Source organism: Chelonia mydas, chromosome 11 (assembly GCF_015237465.2).
Source record: "Chelonia mydas isolate rCheMyd1 chromosome 11, rCheMyd1.pri.v2, whole genome shotgun sequence".
Classification (NCBI taxonomy): Eukaryota; Metazoa; Chordata; order Testudines; family Cheloniidae; genus Chelonia; species Chelonia mydas.
The window spans coordinates 55,200,791-55,216,639 of NC_051251.2; the positions used below are offsets into that span (position 1 = coordinate 55,200,791).

Sequence of the window (15,849 nt, forward strand, 5' to 3'; positions counted from 1 at the left end):
CTACGTGGGCAGGGCCGGGATCCCAAACCGGCAGCGGGCTGAGCGGGGCCAGCAGCCAGAACCCTGGCTGGCAGGAGCCGTGGACTGAACCCCAGACTGGCAGCAGGTTGAGTGGCAGCGGGCTGAGCCGCTCAGCCCACTGCCAGTCTGGGGTCCCGGCCGCCGGCCCCACTCAGCCCGCTGCCGGCCCGGGGTTCTGGCTGCCGGCCCGGGGTTCTGGCTGCCGGCCCCTTGCCAGCCAGGGTCCCGCTGCAGGCCCCACTCAGCCTGCTGCCAGCCTAGGTGAACGGATCCCCAGGCTGGCAGCAGGCTGAGTGGGCCAGCGACGTAAGATCAGCATTTTAATTTAATTTTAAATAAAGCTTCTTAAACATTTTGAAAACCTTGTTTACTTTACATACGACAATAGTTTAGTTATATAATATATAGACTTATAGAGAGAGACCTTCTAAAAAACGTTAAGATTTATTACTGGAACACGAAACCTTAAATTTAAGTGAATAAATGAAGACTCAGCATACCACTTCTGAAAGGTTGCTGACCCCTGATCTAGAGGAAAACAAACAAACAAAAAAACCCTCAGAAAACGGAGACTGAAAACTTGAGGTGAAAACACCACACCGAGCTCTGACTCTAGGCACGGGTGGTCAGAAGGAACTGAGGGGAGTCAGGGCAGTGCCATCCTTATATAGTGACAGGAGGGGGTACGGCCACAAGGTGTGAGTGCTGCCCCATAGATATGGCTTCAGTGTGCTGGGCATACATACACCTAAATGGAATATATTGCTATATCTACTTGAAGAAAAACTTTTGCTCTGTTGTTTACAAATATGCATGTAATCTTCTTTTTTAAAGGGAGGACACATTATTTTGTAAAGTACTGAATTACTGAAAAGGGAAAGAAACCAAGCTTTAGAATTTGGTCTTACTAGACAAAAGGGTACTGATTCTAAACATTACCAGTTTCTATATCTGATGGCTGTTTAGTGATATTAGTGGACAAGCAATGAATTCACAAAAACCACATATGACATTAACTGGCAATCCTGAATAACTATGAATAGTTAACTACACTCACCCCAGTCTAGACGTGGTCAGTCCAGGTTAATGTAAAGTAAAATTGCCAGGGCAGAGTTGAAAAATTTATCACCTAATGATTTCCTTTCTGGATCACCTGATGTTTTCATTTCTGCATTTCAGTCTGCATTCTCAAGTCACATATGATTGGAGATATACGGGATATAATATAATGTGATATTTTGCATTTATGATTCTCATAATTATCACATACTTATTCTCCATGCCACACCTACGCTATGGTTTAATAACCATATGAGAGTGAACAAAAATGATGGTAGCCTAAAACTGGGGGTTTTATTTAAGCTTTGGCAGGGTTGAAGGTTAAAAGCAGAAATGTGATGGGCAAAACCCCCTTATTTTTAAACAACTTTTTCAATGCCCCAGTATTAGCAATAGTTTTATTGATGTGTATTATATACCTGATTCTCCAGATCAGCCTTCTCTTGCTTCTTTGATTCCAAAGTTTGTTGGAGTATAGCCAATTTGTCCTGAACTTCCTTTAGGGCTGCTTGTTTTTTTCTCAGACCATCCATGGCAATCTTCAATTCCCCTTCAGCCTGATTTAGCTTTATCTTTTTGGGGGCAACAACTTTTGCCACTCTAAATAAAATAAATTAGTAAATTAAATTTATCACAATTATACTGTGTATGAATATATCTCTATACCTATGCATATATACTCACATCAGGGTTGCCATTAAAACCCCAACATGTGCCAAATTAGAGAAAAATGCAGTATACCAAATAACAGTTTGTCAGAAAATGTTAACTTTTAAAATGTCTGCTACTGTAGATTTCATTACATGCTTCTATTTTTGTCAGTCTTGATTGGCTAAAACAGCATCAACTGACAGAACAATTTTTGCAATATTTCCTGGAATAACAGGCAATATTTTTTTTAAAAAACAGCAAAAATACATTCATCATACATCCAAAATATGAGATGGCTGAGGCGATATACATCTACAAATATTAGACACTTTGAGCCAATTTTTTAAAAGCCACTATAGATTTTGTGCCTGAAAAAATATTTTGCATTTATAAGATTATATTCGCAGGTGTTTTACACATGCAAATAGATATTTGTGTACACAACTAAAGCTGATAATTTTTATCTGCTTTTCACACATTCGGATCTATCTGCAGGGATAAGCCTTTTTTTTGAGGACTGAAAATAATTACACACACATTTCTGTGCATTTTGTGCATTAGCTTGAAGACTACTGTAAATATGGCCCTATAATTTTAAAAAACAATGGACAATTGCAAAATGAAATAAAAATGAACAAGTGATGCATGTATTTTCAAGTAATGGCTAGACAGTAGTAGGTGATATTTTTACAACTATTCCGCTCAAAATCATACAAAGTCAGATCCTCAGTTGGTGTAAAGAAGCATACCCCCATTACATACCACAGGCTCAGGACCTCGCCCACTGTTTTTTTGTTTTTGTTTGAGCTAACCTGCAATCTGTCTGCAGACATTTATGACGGATACAGCTGTTCCTTGGTGTTACAGTCTGCACCCCTATGTTCACTCCTTTTGTAAAACTATCACACATTTTGTATAAAGAATGCCTTGGGAGGTATCATTTGAAAACTCATAATTTGTTGATCATTATTGGCCTGGTAAAATATGTGTGGCAAATCTTATATCTAAAGTTATAAAATTCTACTGTATGACATTACTGAGACATGTTTCAAGAAGAGCAGCCACAAACCAGTTCCTCAGAGATAAAAGGCAAACTGATGCCTCAGCCAGGTGTCAACAAAATCAAATGGACCAAAACCTGGTAAAGTGGCCATTCCTCGGCAGGAAAAAGGGTGTGAGTGAGAAATTTACATCTTGGCAAAGAAACAGCGGGAGGTTCCCATCCCCACAGACTTTCTGTCTCCTGAACCCCAGCTGGAGATGATTCTCAACGAAGAGGATGATTCTCAAAGTATAAGAATGGGGAACAGACGCCCCAAGTTATTCCTCCCTTTCTTTCTACCCACAGCAGCCACAACACTTGAGGAACAAAGAAATAGCTTTGGACTGAGGGAGGGATCCTGTCTGAAAGGAATTAAGCCAGTAAGGTTACTGAAGTGTGTGGTGAGACAGATTTTTGCTTTGAATTCACTTAGCTTGTTGAGTTAGGTATTCGTTGCATTTTACTTTTATTTTCTTGTAACCAATTCTGACTTTTATGCCTCATTACTTGTAATGACTTAAAATCTATCTTTCTGTAGTTAATAAACTTTTTTTATTGTTTGATCTAAACCAGTATGTTTGAGGAAACTCCATTTGAGATAACAGGATTTTTGCATATCATGTTCTATTAACAAAATGACAGCCTTTATATGAGATTATGTTGTCCAGAAGACTGGGCAGTAAGACCCACATTTCTGGAGGAAAGTCTGAGATTGGGAATATTCTGGCTTTGCTTTTCAGTATAAGTCAAGAGTGGCTGACCATAGATCTCATATAGTTTTGCTGGGAGTAATTTACATGGTGGAGGCTGTGTGTGAGCAGACCACCCAGAGAAGCAGAGAAAAGGCACCCAAGGCTGGGGAACTGAGGGGACACAGCTGTTCAACAGTCCAGATTATACCCTGGGGAATGTCACACTCTGATAGGAAGCTTCAGTAAAAAAAAAATGTTACCTACCTTTCATAACTGTTGTTCTTCAAGATGTGTTGCTCTTGTTGATTCCAAGTAGATGTGTGCGGGCCGCCTGCACAGTTGCCGGAAGGTTTTTCCCCTAGTGGTATCCATCTGGTTGGTCTAGGCGCTCCTGAAGTTGCACCTTCATGGCTCCGTATATAGGGCCCGGCCGACCTGCCACCTCTTCAGCTCCCTCTTGCTGGATTACTCCGACAGAGGGGTAGGTAGGCAGGTCTTGGAATGGAAATGAGCAATACATCTCGAAGAACATCAGTTATGAAAGACAGGTAACTGTTTTTTCTTCTTTGAGTGCTTGCTCATGTCGATTCCAAGTAGGTTACTCCCAAGCAGTACCATGAAGGTGTGGGCAGAGTTCATGGATTCACTGATTGAAGCACTGCTTTGCCAAATGCAACATTGTCCCTGGCCTGCTGAGTAATGGAATAGTGAGAAGTGAAGGTGTGGACTAGAGCTCTGCAGATCTCCTGGATCGGGACCTGCACCAGGAATGCCACCGAGAAGGCCTGCACCCTTGTGGAGTGCGCTGTCAGTGCAGGGACAGTTATCTTTGCCAAATCATAGCATGCCCGGATATAGAATGTGATCCATGATTAAATTCTTTGGGAAGACATTGGAAGCCATTCATCCTGTCCGCTACTGTGACAAATAGTCGGTTTGATTTCCGAAATGGCTTCGTCCATTCGATATAAAAGGCCAATGCCCGCCAAATGTCCAGGGAATGGAGCTTTTGTTCCCGGCTGTTAGCATGTGGCTTTAGAGTAAAAAAATGGGAGAAAAATGTCCTGATTGGCATGAAACTGAGAGATGACCTTAGGAAGAAAGGCTGGATGATGCACCTTGTCCTTACAGAAGATTTTGCAAGGAGGTTCGGCTGTTAGGGATTTAAGCTCAGACACCCTCCTAACTGAAGTGATTGTCACCAGAAATGCCACTTTCCATGACAGAATAGTAAGCATGTCACTAGGGGCTCAAAGGGGGGGACCCATGAGTCTGGAAAGCACCAGGTTGAAGTCCCATGCAGAGATCGGTTGTTGTCAATCTGTCAAGTCCTTTAGCAAAATTGGCCGACCATCGGGTTAGCGAAGACTGATCAGCTGGCAACCACTGGGTGAAATGCAGACATGGCAGCCAGGTGAACCTTTATTGATGACACCGAGAGACCTTGCTGCTTCAGGTGCAAGAGACAGTCCAAGATAAAGGGTACTGATTAGCGCAGAAAAGAAGTGTGCTTCTGTAATGACCAAATCACAAATCTCTTCCACTTAGCTAAGTAGGTGACCCTAGTGGATGGCTTCCTACTGCCAAGAAGGACCTCTCTAACGGGACCTGAGCAAGTGAGCTCCAATGGGTTTAGCCAAGAAACTTCCAAGCTGTGAGGTGGAAAGACTTGAGGTTGGGATTCTGAAGGTGGCCGTGATCGTGGGTGATCAGGTCTGGGAGCAGAGGCAGGGTGACCAGAGCTTCCACTGACAGTTCCAGGAGCACGGTGTACCAGTGTTGATGGGGCCAGGCTGGAGCTATTTATATCACAGAACATCCGTCTCTCCTCACTTTGCGCAGCACCTTGTGAATGTCTGGAATGGGTTGAAATGCATAGAAGAGATGGCCCTTCCAGGGAAGGAGGAACGCATCCATGATTGAGCCCGGGCTTTATTCAGGAAGGAGAAGAACTGCAGACACTTCCAGTTGTGCCTCCTTGTGAACAAATCTATCTGGGGAACTCTCCACAGTTGGAAGATGTTGTTCACAATGTCCGTGCGAATGGACCACTTGTGGTTGTGACAGGATCTGCTGAGATGGTCTGCCAACTCATTCGGAGAACCTGGGAGGTAGGTTGCCTCCAGATGTGTTATGCAGAAGTCCGACAGCTTGAGGGCTTCCTGGCACAGGGGAGAGGAGCGTGCTCCACCCTGTCTGTTTATATCAAACACCGCTATTGTATTGTCTGTCATGACTGATACACATCTCCCCTTCAGGTGGGCTTGGAAGGTCTGGCAGGCTAGACGAACTGCTCTCAGCTCCCTGACATTGATGTGGAACGCGAGTTCTGCTTGGGACCATAGGCCCTGAGTTATGAGCCTTCCTAGATGTGCTCCCCACCCCACCGCTTACGCACCCATGACCAGGGTTGTGGCCTGGAGAAAGATATTCCTGTGCACACGGCTTGCGGGTTGAGCCACCATATGAAAGCCTCAAGCACCACCAGGGAAAGCATCTTATCCAGGCTGTCCTTGCTTGGCTGATACACTAATGCCAACCAAGCCTGGATGGGCCTGAGCCTCACTCTGGCATGCTGTACTACATACGTACAGGCAACCATGTGTCCAAGGAGCTTCAAGCAATTCCATGCCATGGTGGTAGGGTATCGTCTGAGACCCTCTATAATGTTGCAAAGCATCTGGAACCATGATTCTGGTTGGAATGCCCTGGCTCGTCTCAAATCTAACAATGCTCTTATGAACTCTATCCTCTGAGGGGGGGATAGGGTTGATTTTTGCACATTCAGCAATAGGCCCAATCAATCGAAAGTTGACCTTATCAAGTTTACATGTGCCTCCACCTGTGCTCTGGAGTGGCCCTTGACAAGTCAGTCGTCAAGGTACGGAAACTCCTGCACCTGCCGCTTTTTCAGGAAGGCGGCCACGACTGCCATGAACTTGGTGAACACCTGAGGTGCCACTCACAGGCCGAAGGGGAGGACTGTAAACTGATAGTGAGCGTGGTTCACTATGAAACTGAGGAATCTTTTGTGGGATGGGGCTACCAAAATATTAAAGTACATGTCCTTCAAGTTGAGGATGGCATACCAGTCCCCCAGATCCAGTGAGGGGATAATGGAGGCCAAGGAGACCATGTAGAACTTCAATCTCTTCATGAACCTGTTGAGGTTTCGGAGGTCCAAAATGGGCCTGAGACCATCCTGGGCTTTCGGGATTAGGAAATAATTGGAATAGAATCCCTTGCTCCTTAGTTCCTGAGGAACTTTCCCTACTGTCCTGGTTCTTAGGAGCATCTGCACCTTCTGCATTAGAAGTTGCTCATGAGAGGGGTCCCTGAAGGGGGATGGGAGGGAGAACTGGAGAAAATATTCCAGTTCTACCGTGAGGAACACCCAGTGGTCTGACGTAATCTGGGCCCACACAGGGTAGAAATGGGATAAGCAGTCAGAAAAAAAAGGAGGGGAAGGATCCGGATCCTGAATTGGTGTTTCACCCTTGGGCACACCCTCAAAATGCTTGTTTGGGGCCAGAAGATTGCTTTGCCTGGCCAGAGAAGATGAAGGAGGAGGCCTCCTCCTAAGGTTCTTGTTGCACCTCCCAGAGTAATCCTGCCTGTTCTGGGGCTGATAAAAATGAGGCATAGGCTGAGGTCTGAAATGTTTCCTTTGTGTTGCCAGAGTATGCAGATGAGGGTAGCTCTCGAGTCTTTCATGCTGTGAAGCCATGTGTTGGTCTTTTCCAATAAAAGAGTAGAATCCTCAAATGGGAGGTCCTGAATGGTCTGCCGGACCTCATACGGGAGTCCTGAGGCTTGGAGCCAGGAACTGTGCCTCATTGCTACAACCGAAGCCATCTGGGTAGCCGAGTCAGCCACATCCAGGGCTGCTTGTAATGAGGCCCATGCCACCAACTTACCCTCTTCCACCATGGCAGAAAACTCTGTCCGGAACGCAGAGGGCAACAGCTCTGTGAACTTCAACATAGCTTCCCAGGAGTTAAAGCTATATCTACTAAGGAGTGCCTAATGGTTCTAGATCTGAAGCTGGAGCCCCCAGTAGAGTAAATTTTTCTACCGAAAAGGTCCAGCTTCTTAGCGTCCCTAACTCTCGGAGATGGCCCTTGTTGCCCTGATCACTTGTGTTCATTTGCCACAGCCACCACTAAAGAGCCTGGTGGTGGATGAGAATCGAAATGATCAAACCCCTTAGACAGCACAAAATACTTTCTCTCAGTCCTCTTCACAATCGGGGGCAGAGAGGCAGAGGTTTGCCACAACAATTTAATGGTGTCTTGAGTTGTCTTAATGAGTGGCAGGGCAATTTGGGATGGACCTGAGGGAGCCAGGATGTCTACCATGGGGTCCGAGGACTCGGCAACTTCCTCAACCTCGAGCCCCAGGTTCTGGGCCACTCTCTTTAGGAGCTGTTGGTGGACACTGCTGTCCTCGAGCACTGGAGCAGAAGAGGTTCCTGTGATTACTTCGTCCGGCAACGAGGAGGATGAGGCCCTAACAGGAACAGGCTTGTGCTCTTTCCCTTCCTCACTGAGAGGGTAGCATGGTGCCAGCTCTTCTGGTGTGGTGACCAGTTCAGCGTTGAGCAGCAGGTCCTGCACCGAAGGAGGTGGGGGAGGTGCATAGATTTCTGAGCTCGCTGATACTGACCTCCTGGAATAGGACCCTTGGGCTTGGTGGAACGCCCACCGCATCCAAAAAGGCCATTGCACTGGCACCTGCCACTGTGTGGGCCAGGGCATATGGGGAAACTGCTGTTGCTGTCCATGTCTAACTTTGAGCACCTCCGTTCTGACCTATGCCGGCTCCGTCTGGATGCGTATGATTCTGCCTCCAAGTCCAATGGAGAGGACTCACTATGTGAGGAACATGGAGGAGTGGTGCCAGTCGGTGCCAGGGACCGGTGCCGAGAAACAGGAGACTGGTGTGGCACCATTGCTGGTCTGCTCCCGGAAGGCACCGGGGAGTGGTGCCGAGGTGACAGTGACCGGCAAGGTACCATAACCAGTTTGTTAAGGGATGATGCCAAGGATCTTGTGGTGCCAGTGTTCTCGGGCCTGGTCTTGCCTGGTTGGAGAAGGTGGTACTGTGAAGCCAATGAGCTCTCTAGCCACCTCAAATGTCTCAGACATGGAGGGCAGCTCTAAAGCCTCTGCATGGTTCTCCTGAAGAGGGGAGTCCATTGGTACTGGACTCAACCGACCCCTTGTTGGGGCACGAGTCAACAGTGCCAAGCTAGGTGGTACAGTGCTTGAGTGGCCTGGTGTGAGTGGCACTGCACTCAAGTCCTTTTGCTCTGGTTTCGGAGTGGGTGAGCACCCCCTGTTCGACTTCTTTTTCTTCTCATGGGGCATTGGAGATTGGGAGCGGTGCTGCACACACTAGTAGGAGCTGAGCCCCTCTGCAGGCAGCCCTCCTGGGGCTGAGAGTCTCTATCAGAGTCCTTTCTTAGCTCTGAGGCCTCCCTTGTCGATGCCAGCATGCTCTGGACCGATGCGGACATGCTAGGTATAATTTTGGCCGAACTGAGCTCTGAGTGGGGGCAAAGGGCGGCCTCCATCAGAAGAATTTTCAACCGTTGAGCTCTCTCTTTTTGGGTCCTGGAGCGGAATCCCCTGCAGATTTTACAGTGGTCCTTCTGATGAGATTCCCCCAGACGCTTCAGGCAAGAAGTGGGAGGGTTGCTCCTGGGCATAGGTTTATTACAAGCTGCACAGGGTTTAAACCCTAGAGACCGAAGAAGTGCCGGGGTTGGGTGGGTGGTAGGAAGGGGATAACCCTGAGAACTATATATATTTAACTATCTAGTCAATTAGTACTATTATAACTATTTATAGGGAATGATCAGAAGACCCCTAGGGAAAGGGCTTACTGAAGCAAGAGAGAACGAGCATTCCGACCAACTGTCACAGTCAGTAAGAAGGAACTGAAGAGGCGGCGGGTCGGCAGGGCCCTATATATGGCACAATGAAGGCATGATTCCAGGGCTCCTAAACCAACCAGATGGGTACCGCTAAGGGAAAAACCTTCCGGCACATACCTACTTGGAATCGACATGAGTAAACACTCGAAGAAGAATATGTACTTGTACATTAAATTTTGTTACATTTAGTAGAAAGATTCTTCTCCATCTCAGGCCTTTGCTACTTATTTTCAGATTGTAGGCTGAGTTTAGGCACTTAAGTGTGGATTTTATAGATTTATGCAGGCTCTGGGGATGTGTTATAATGATACTGTAAATTGGTGGGCGACTCAGCACATATAAGTTATGGCAGAAATCAGCAAGGTTTTTTTCATCAGGGTAAGCAAATACAAACAAAACAATTTCTAATGTGGGGTTTAACCCAGTCCTCAAACTAAATGATGAGCCCTTCCTTCCCACTGGCATTCTAATACCCTTCTGCTGCAGACCTGTGCCAAAAGGATGGGGAAGAGAAACCATAATTAACTCTTTGCTTACTGGAGATGGGCTATTGCCCCCTTCATCCTATCCAAGGTACTCACATTTGAAAATCAGACACTATATGTCCCTTTCAACAGCTGCCTCATAATCTTTACCAGTAAATATGTCAGGCCAGTTAGAATTTCCAACAAACTTTAAATCCCTCTTATTATTAGAATAGACTAAACTCACTTGGTTTTTATTTTTACACGAATGCTTACTTACTTATCATAGGAATCCATGGCTATGACCCATTTGCACAGACCTTCCGCTGCTGTGGAAGCATTTCGAATCTTGTCTGGTACAAACTCAGGATTTGAGATATATTGTTTCCTGATGATGGCCATGTAAGCTGGAGGAATGTTGTCCTTATCATACTCATGAAGCGACTGCAGAAATCTTATATCACCTAGAACTCTCTTTGCTGGACCCCAGAAATCCTCTATTTTTTTCCCTGAGCCTGATGGATCTGGAATTTTATCTGATTTGATGCCTTTCAGGATGCATATAGCTTCCATAACTAGCTTGACACCAGAAGGAGGACTCTTCATTGACTTCACAACTGTGATATCCTTAAAATAAATGACATAAATATTACTGCTTCAGAAATAGCATTAGACCCACTTTTCTAACGTATCACAATCATTCTATGTATGTTACAGTACTACTTTTCCATATATGTTTGCTAGAATCACACTTGGTACTTTAAACTTAATGTGATCTCAGGATCACAGACAAAAATTAATGTACACTGTACAAATATACCTTATATTCATTTTTAATAGTATCTGTCTATTAAATCTTTCATTTTTAAGCATAGGAAGACAATCCCCCAGTGTTTTGTCTGCTTAGCCCCTTCTTCCGGTATATGCATTATGGCACTACATGGGTTGAAATAATACTGACATTTAAACAAAGATCATCACACCTGAAATCTGATCAACAGTTAGTTTAGAGAATGAGAAATTTCTTACCTGAGTTTTCTCTTTAGATTAGCAGCTTCTTTCCTCATTCATCATTAATGGTTAATGTCTACCCACATACCTATGAAATTCAGAGGCAGTCCAATATTGTTGCTGGAGACTCCAGGCCTAAGTTCCAACGTTTGGTTCAGGACACCAGAAGAGTTATTCCAAAGAGACAGAAACATTTCAGCAACCCATTATTAGCACTAAGACAATAACTTGATATAATGTCGTAATTAACCTTCAAACAATCATATTTTTAAGTCTCCCCTTTGAGAAAAAAATTCTATTTGTATTGTGGTCAATTATCAGACTATCAGGGTAGTCTGAATGAGGAGGGAAGCTACTAACAGAAAAAAAATTATCAGGTAAGAAATTTCTCGTTCTTTTGCACAGCTTCTCTCCTCATTCATCACTAATGGGAAATAACTAGAAGTGAATCAAAGAAGTGGGGGGGGGGAAGATAAGCAGCATTTTATTTATTATTATAACAGAACGATAAATAGGAATGGAAGTTCCCCCTTATAAAGCAAGACATTATGTGGGAGCCAACCCAGTAGCACATTCCGAACAAAGGATGCCTATGCAGAGGAATGGAAATTTACACTGCAAATCTTCCTCTGATGACACTTTCTCCCCAATAGCCCTAGAGACTTTTATGGATAGTTTCCCAGATGTCTAGTACGCCCACTGGTTCAGGATTTCAACATCTTGCTAGCAGCCATTTTGAGGCAATAAGGCCTTTTCATTTTGGATAGAATGAGATGAACAGCGTACAATTGGCAAGTGTACTCCATATACTTCAGATATATCTTTAGAGCACTAGGAATGCTCATTTGTGGCATAAGCTTCCGAAGAAGTGACCAGGGTTTGAACAAAATGATGGGAAAACTATTTCCCAGGAATTATACAAAGAGGAATTTACCTTTAATAGAAATTTTTCTGGAGCTATAAAAATAATCTTTTCCTCACCGCAAGAGCAGATAATGGTGATTGGAAAGGCCAGCTCCAGGCTTGTCTAATCTGTCATTCTGATTAATCTTGGCACCTTATGATACTCAGATGGAATGTCCAATGTACCTACCTACATTTCTATCATACTTGGTTGTAGGACTCCAATCAACCATTCTGGAGAAACTCCAATGTAATGGAAATCATCCAAACTTTATGATTAACATTATATTTGTATTACAGTACCATCTGAGGTCTGAGCCCCATTGTGACGGACACTGTACAAAGAGAGAGAGTCCCTAACTCAGAGAACTTTCTATTTCCCATCACAACAAAAATATAAATTTGACCAGATCAGCTGATCCCTGCTGAACTACACTTCTCTTCCAATGCCTACACTATTAACTGTATGTGTTCCCGGTCTGGATGAAGAAGTCCCTGGTTGAAGAGGTCTGGTCTTTTCCGTAGATGCAATGTAGCCATTCAAATGTGAAGTGCCTCGTGGGATACTGTGTAAAATCATGCAGGATTAGAACCTGGGACCATGGGGGTTCCGTGTTGCCATTGAATGTTCAGTCTGCGTGTCCACTGGGGGACTAACACCCAACCAAGCCTGAGTGGCAGACCCCAGGCCCACTGATTGGTATATAAATCAGAAGTATAAACACTCATACTTCAATCATAAGCCAACCTCTAATGGGAGTGTGGCAGGGCGTACTCTCCTGTGTCTGTTCAAGTCCACAAACCACGCAGAGACTTTTATGCTGGTAAAATACCCAGCAGAGTTTATTTACAGTGTTTGTTCCCATCATCCTTGTACACTATATAGCCTTACTCCTACAGTGTTAGGGGGCCCTCAGCACTTCAGGGAAGCAGGGAAGAGCAATCAATCAATCTCGCTCTCTGTCTGCTTCCCCCAACTACTTCCTTCCTGTGTGTTGTTGTATCCTCTGCCTAATGGCTTAATTAGCCTCCCAGCTCTCCTCCACCCACCAATTAGGCACAACTCTTCTTAATAAGGTCTGTTCTGCAGTATTTAATTGGAGCTGCAGTGACCAGAGTGCTGGCTCAGCTGCTGTTGTCCAGCATTCTGTCACAGGGAGGTAGGAAGAAACTTCCCCTATGCACACAATAATGGTATGTTACATGATTTCTTGCACCTTCTTCTGATGCAGACAGTACTGACTGCCATCCTAGACATGACACTAGACTTGATGTATCATTCATCTGATCTCATATGGCCATGTTTGTGGGTTTGCTTGTTTTTTTGTTTTGTTCAGACACGTCACTGATACAACTGTCAAAGTGAACTAAAGAAATGTGTAGTCTGTCATTTTGGAAATTTGTCTTGTAAGTATGCTTCCAATCCTGTGAGGCTTGCTTGCGTAGTGAGTATCCAAAGGTCTACAATAAAAATTGTGCTGGCTTTAAGCATGCTGTTTGTACTTACCTACCCCCAAAGGGACATTCAGATGTGATCTAAAAAGCCTTTTGGGTTTCTCAGCTACTAACTTCTCTACTGTTTCCCCAAACAGCTCCTCTTCTGTAAGTCTGAATTCACAAGACATCTGTTTAGGATGACTGATTGCTATTCATGGATGTAACATGGCTTCCTTTTAGCCACCAAGTTAGAAGGCATTGCTCTTGTCACATATCACATTAAGGGTTAGACCAAGACAGAACCCTAGATGTCTCACTCCAAATAAGGATCATATCCTTAGATTAGGAACCTCCTGCTTGCCATAAAATATTCTTTACTGAGTACATGAAAACCTTTGGTCTCAATGGCTATACCTGAAGCTTTGAAACTTCTGTGCAGTATGTCCTCTTTTTTTATGGTTTCTAGAGTAATTTTGAAGGAAGTCACCTTCTGATGGCATGTGTAAGGATCCATGAATCTAGAACCCAAGGTTGTGGAGTCCTGGGCAGCCAACATCTCCACATCACCACTTGGGAACCAGTCAGAGCAGCATCCAACAATTACTGGAGGGTTAGGTACCGCAAGAAGTACTGCCCAAAGAGGCCGGTGCAACAGAACCCCACAGCTGCCTGATTAGTCCACACCAACTATTTGAATTTGGAAGCTACCCCAGGGAGCTATCTGAGGAACAATGCAGACTCTGGCTTGCAACTCCTACACACCTCGCCTTTCGCTCTGTCTTGCTTCTGACTCCTGCTGTCAACCCCAGCCTGACTTGACTTTGGTACCTGTCTTCTGACTTGGCTTGGTAACTAGTCCCAACTTTTGCCTTATACCCTGGCCTGGATTGACCTTGGTACCCATCTCCTTACTCACCTTGGTATCTAGTCCCAACTCCTGCCTTCGACCCTGGCCATTACAGGATGGCCAGGTGGCCAGACACCACCGAGGCAGCTGCCTATGCCCTGGACAATACAGGATGATTATCTTTCACTGGTGGTACTACTGCTGCATCAATCTTAAACTCCCCAAATTTATGAAATTTCTTTGTTTTTATATAACATTTTAGTTTGGTTTTTATCAGAAGTCCACAAAAGAGGTGTATAGCTAATAAAGCTTGAAAAGGGAGATATTAGTATTAATGAGTTCCTTACAAGCCAATGGCATCCTGCCCTAGAAAAGTTATTTATTTTGTTTATTCAGTGGGAAGGGTGCACACTATTATTCTGGCCTGGGGGCCATTCAACCAAAAAGAGACAACTGGTGCAAAACCCTTGATTGTGGAAATAGTTTGCTAGATGTCCCCAGGAGCTTGAAATGTTCTTTGCCTGCATGGCCAGGCTAGCTATCACTGATGGACATATTGTAGGAGCAACCTAGTAACACATAGGACTTTATTCAGTATATCAGGAGTCATTTGAAACATGGGAAGGGATTTCTCTCTTATCCCCCTGTAATTCCATGATAGTGCAGCTTCCCGAGGAATGGAATCTTCATATGCCTCTGTTCTGGTCACAGACTGCCTGGAGTGTTCTTTATTCTTTAAGGCAGAGCCAGCCTATGGAGCGGGGGAGGGGTGGAAAGTCTTTTTCCCATTGTTCAGACTTGGAGCTCCTTTCCCAACTACAGCATGGGTTTATGGCTGATGACCAGAAGGCACAATTCCCATTCCACTGCTTCCTGGTATCTGAACCCCTTTCCGGGGCAGAGCAAGGGCCTTTACACTGAAAGTCGGATAGGAACAATTGCTATTAAACTACAATCTGAGTTAGCGCTACACAGGAGTGAAAGGCTTCCCTGCATGTCCAAGATGCAGGAGGGATGGTGAGCTTGATACAGGGCACTGTGAGTGCCTCTGTATAGGAGATAAACCCCAGCAAATACTCTCATGAGGGGAGACTTGCAAAGGGGAAGAGGTTTAACCCCTGACTTTCACCCTCACTTGTTCATTAACAATATTAATTATTACCTGGTGAAGGTGATGCTTGTTTTTGCCTTTCTGGGACCTGGAATTTCGAGGTTTATAAGACTTATCCCTGGAGATCATGAAAATCCCCCAATTCATAGGGGGAGGAAGGGGAGCTGTGTAAGGGCACTGCTTCTTGGCTCAGGGATCTGAGGATCCACTTCAGTATTTGGGGAGAGGTGAACAGGGGATTTTGGATCCTTTCAGGGGTTTTTTTCCTGCTCCAGCCAAGTCTATTGCAGGACTTACCCCCTAAGCTGTCCTTAGACTCCCTCCCCAAAATGCTCAAAAGCCTCCAATCAGGCTTTTCTGCACTGGACCTGTGGCTTCTTAGGGAAGGGAACCAACATGCAGCACTGGAAGGGTTGGCTGGCTGTGAACAGCCAGGACATAATTCATGCTCTGCAGTGCCTGTAAATGCTGCCTCACTTAGGGAATACTGCTTAGATTTAGCCTTGTTCGCAGGACAGTTCTGCCATGCCTGAGGGAGAACAAAGGAGTCCCAAGGAGGAGGTGCTGCAGTGACAAATCCTGATAGTTGAAACCATCATGCTGCCAAATACCAAATCCAGAAGAGGAGGAGGAAGAAAGAGTACAAGTCACTACTGCAAATAAAAAGTAAACT

The 15,849-nt window shown here is 44.9% G+C and overlaps 1 protein-coding gene across 1 annotated transcript in view; it reads right to left on the reverse strand.

Moving 5' to 3' along the window:
• Window positions 1–15,849, reverse strand: part of DNAH7 (dynein axonemal heavy chain 7) — a 287,995-nt gene that overhangs the window by 91,713 nt on the left and 180,433 nt on the right. The window contains exons 43-44 of the mRNA XM_037913207.2: window positions 10,148–10,494; window positions 1,500–1,680 (exon numbers count right to left, since the gene is read on the reverse strand). Of these exons, the coding sequence (XP_037769135.1) occupies window positions 1,500–1,680; window positions 10,148–10,494 (528 nt within the window). The remainder of the gene's footprint in view (window positions 1–1,499; window positions 1,681–10,147; window positions 10,495–15,849) is intronic.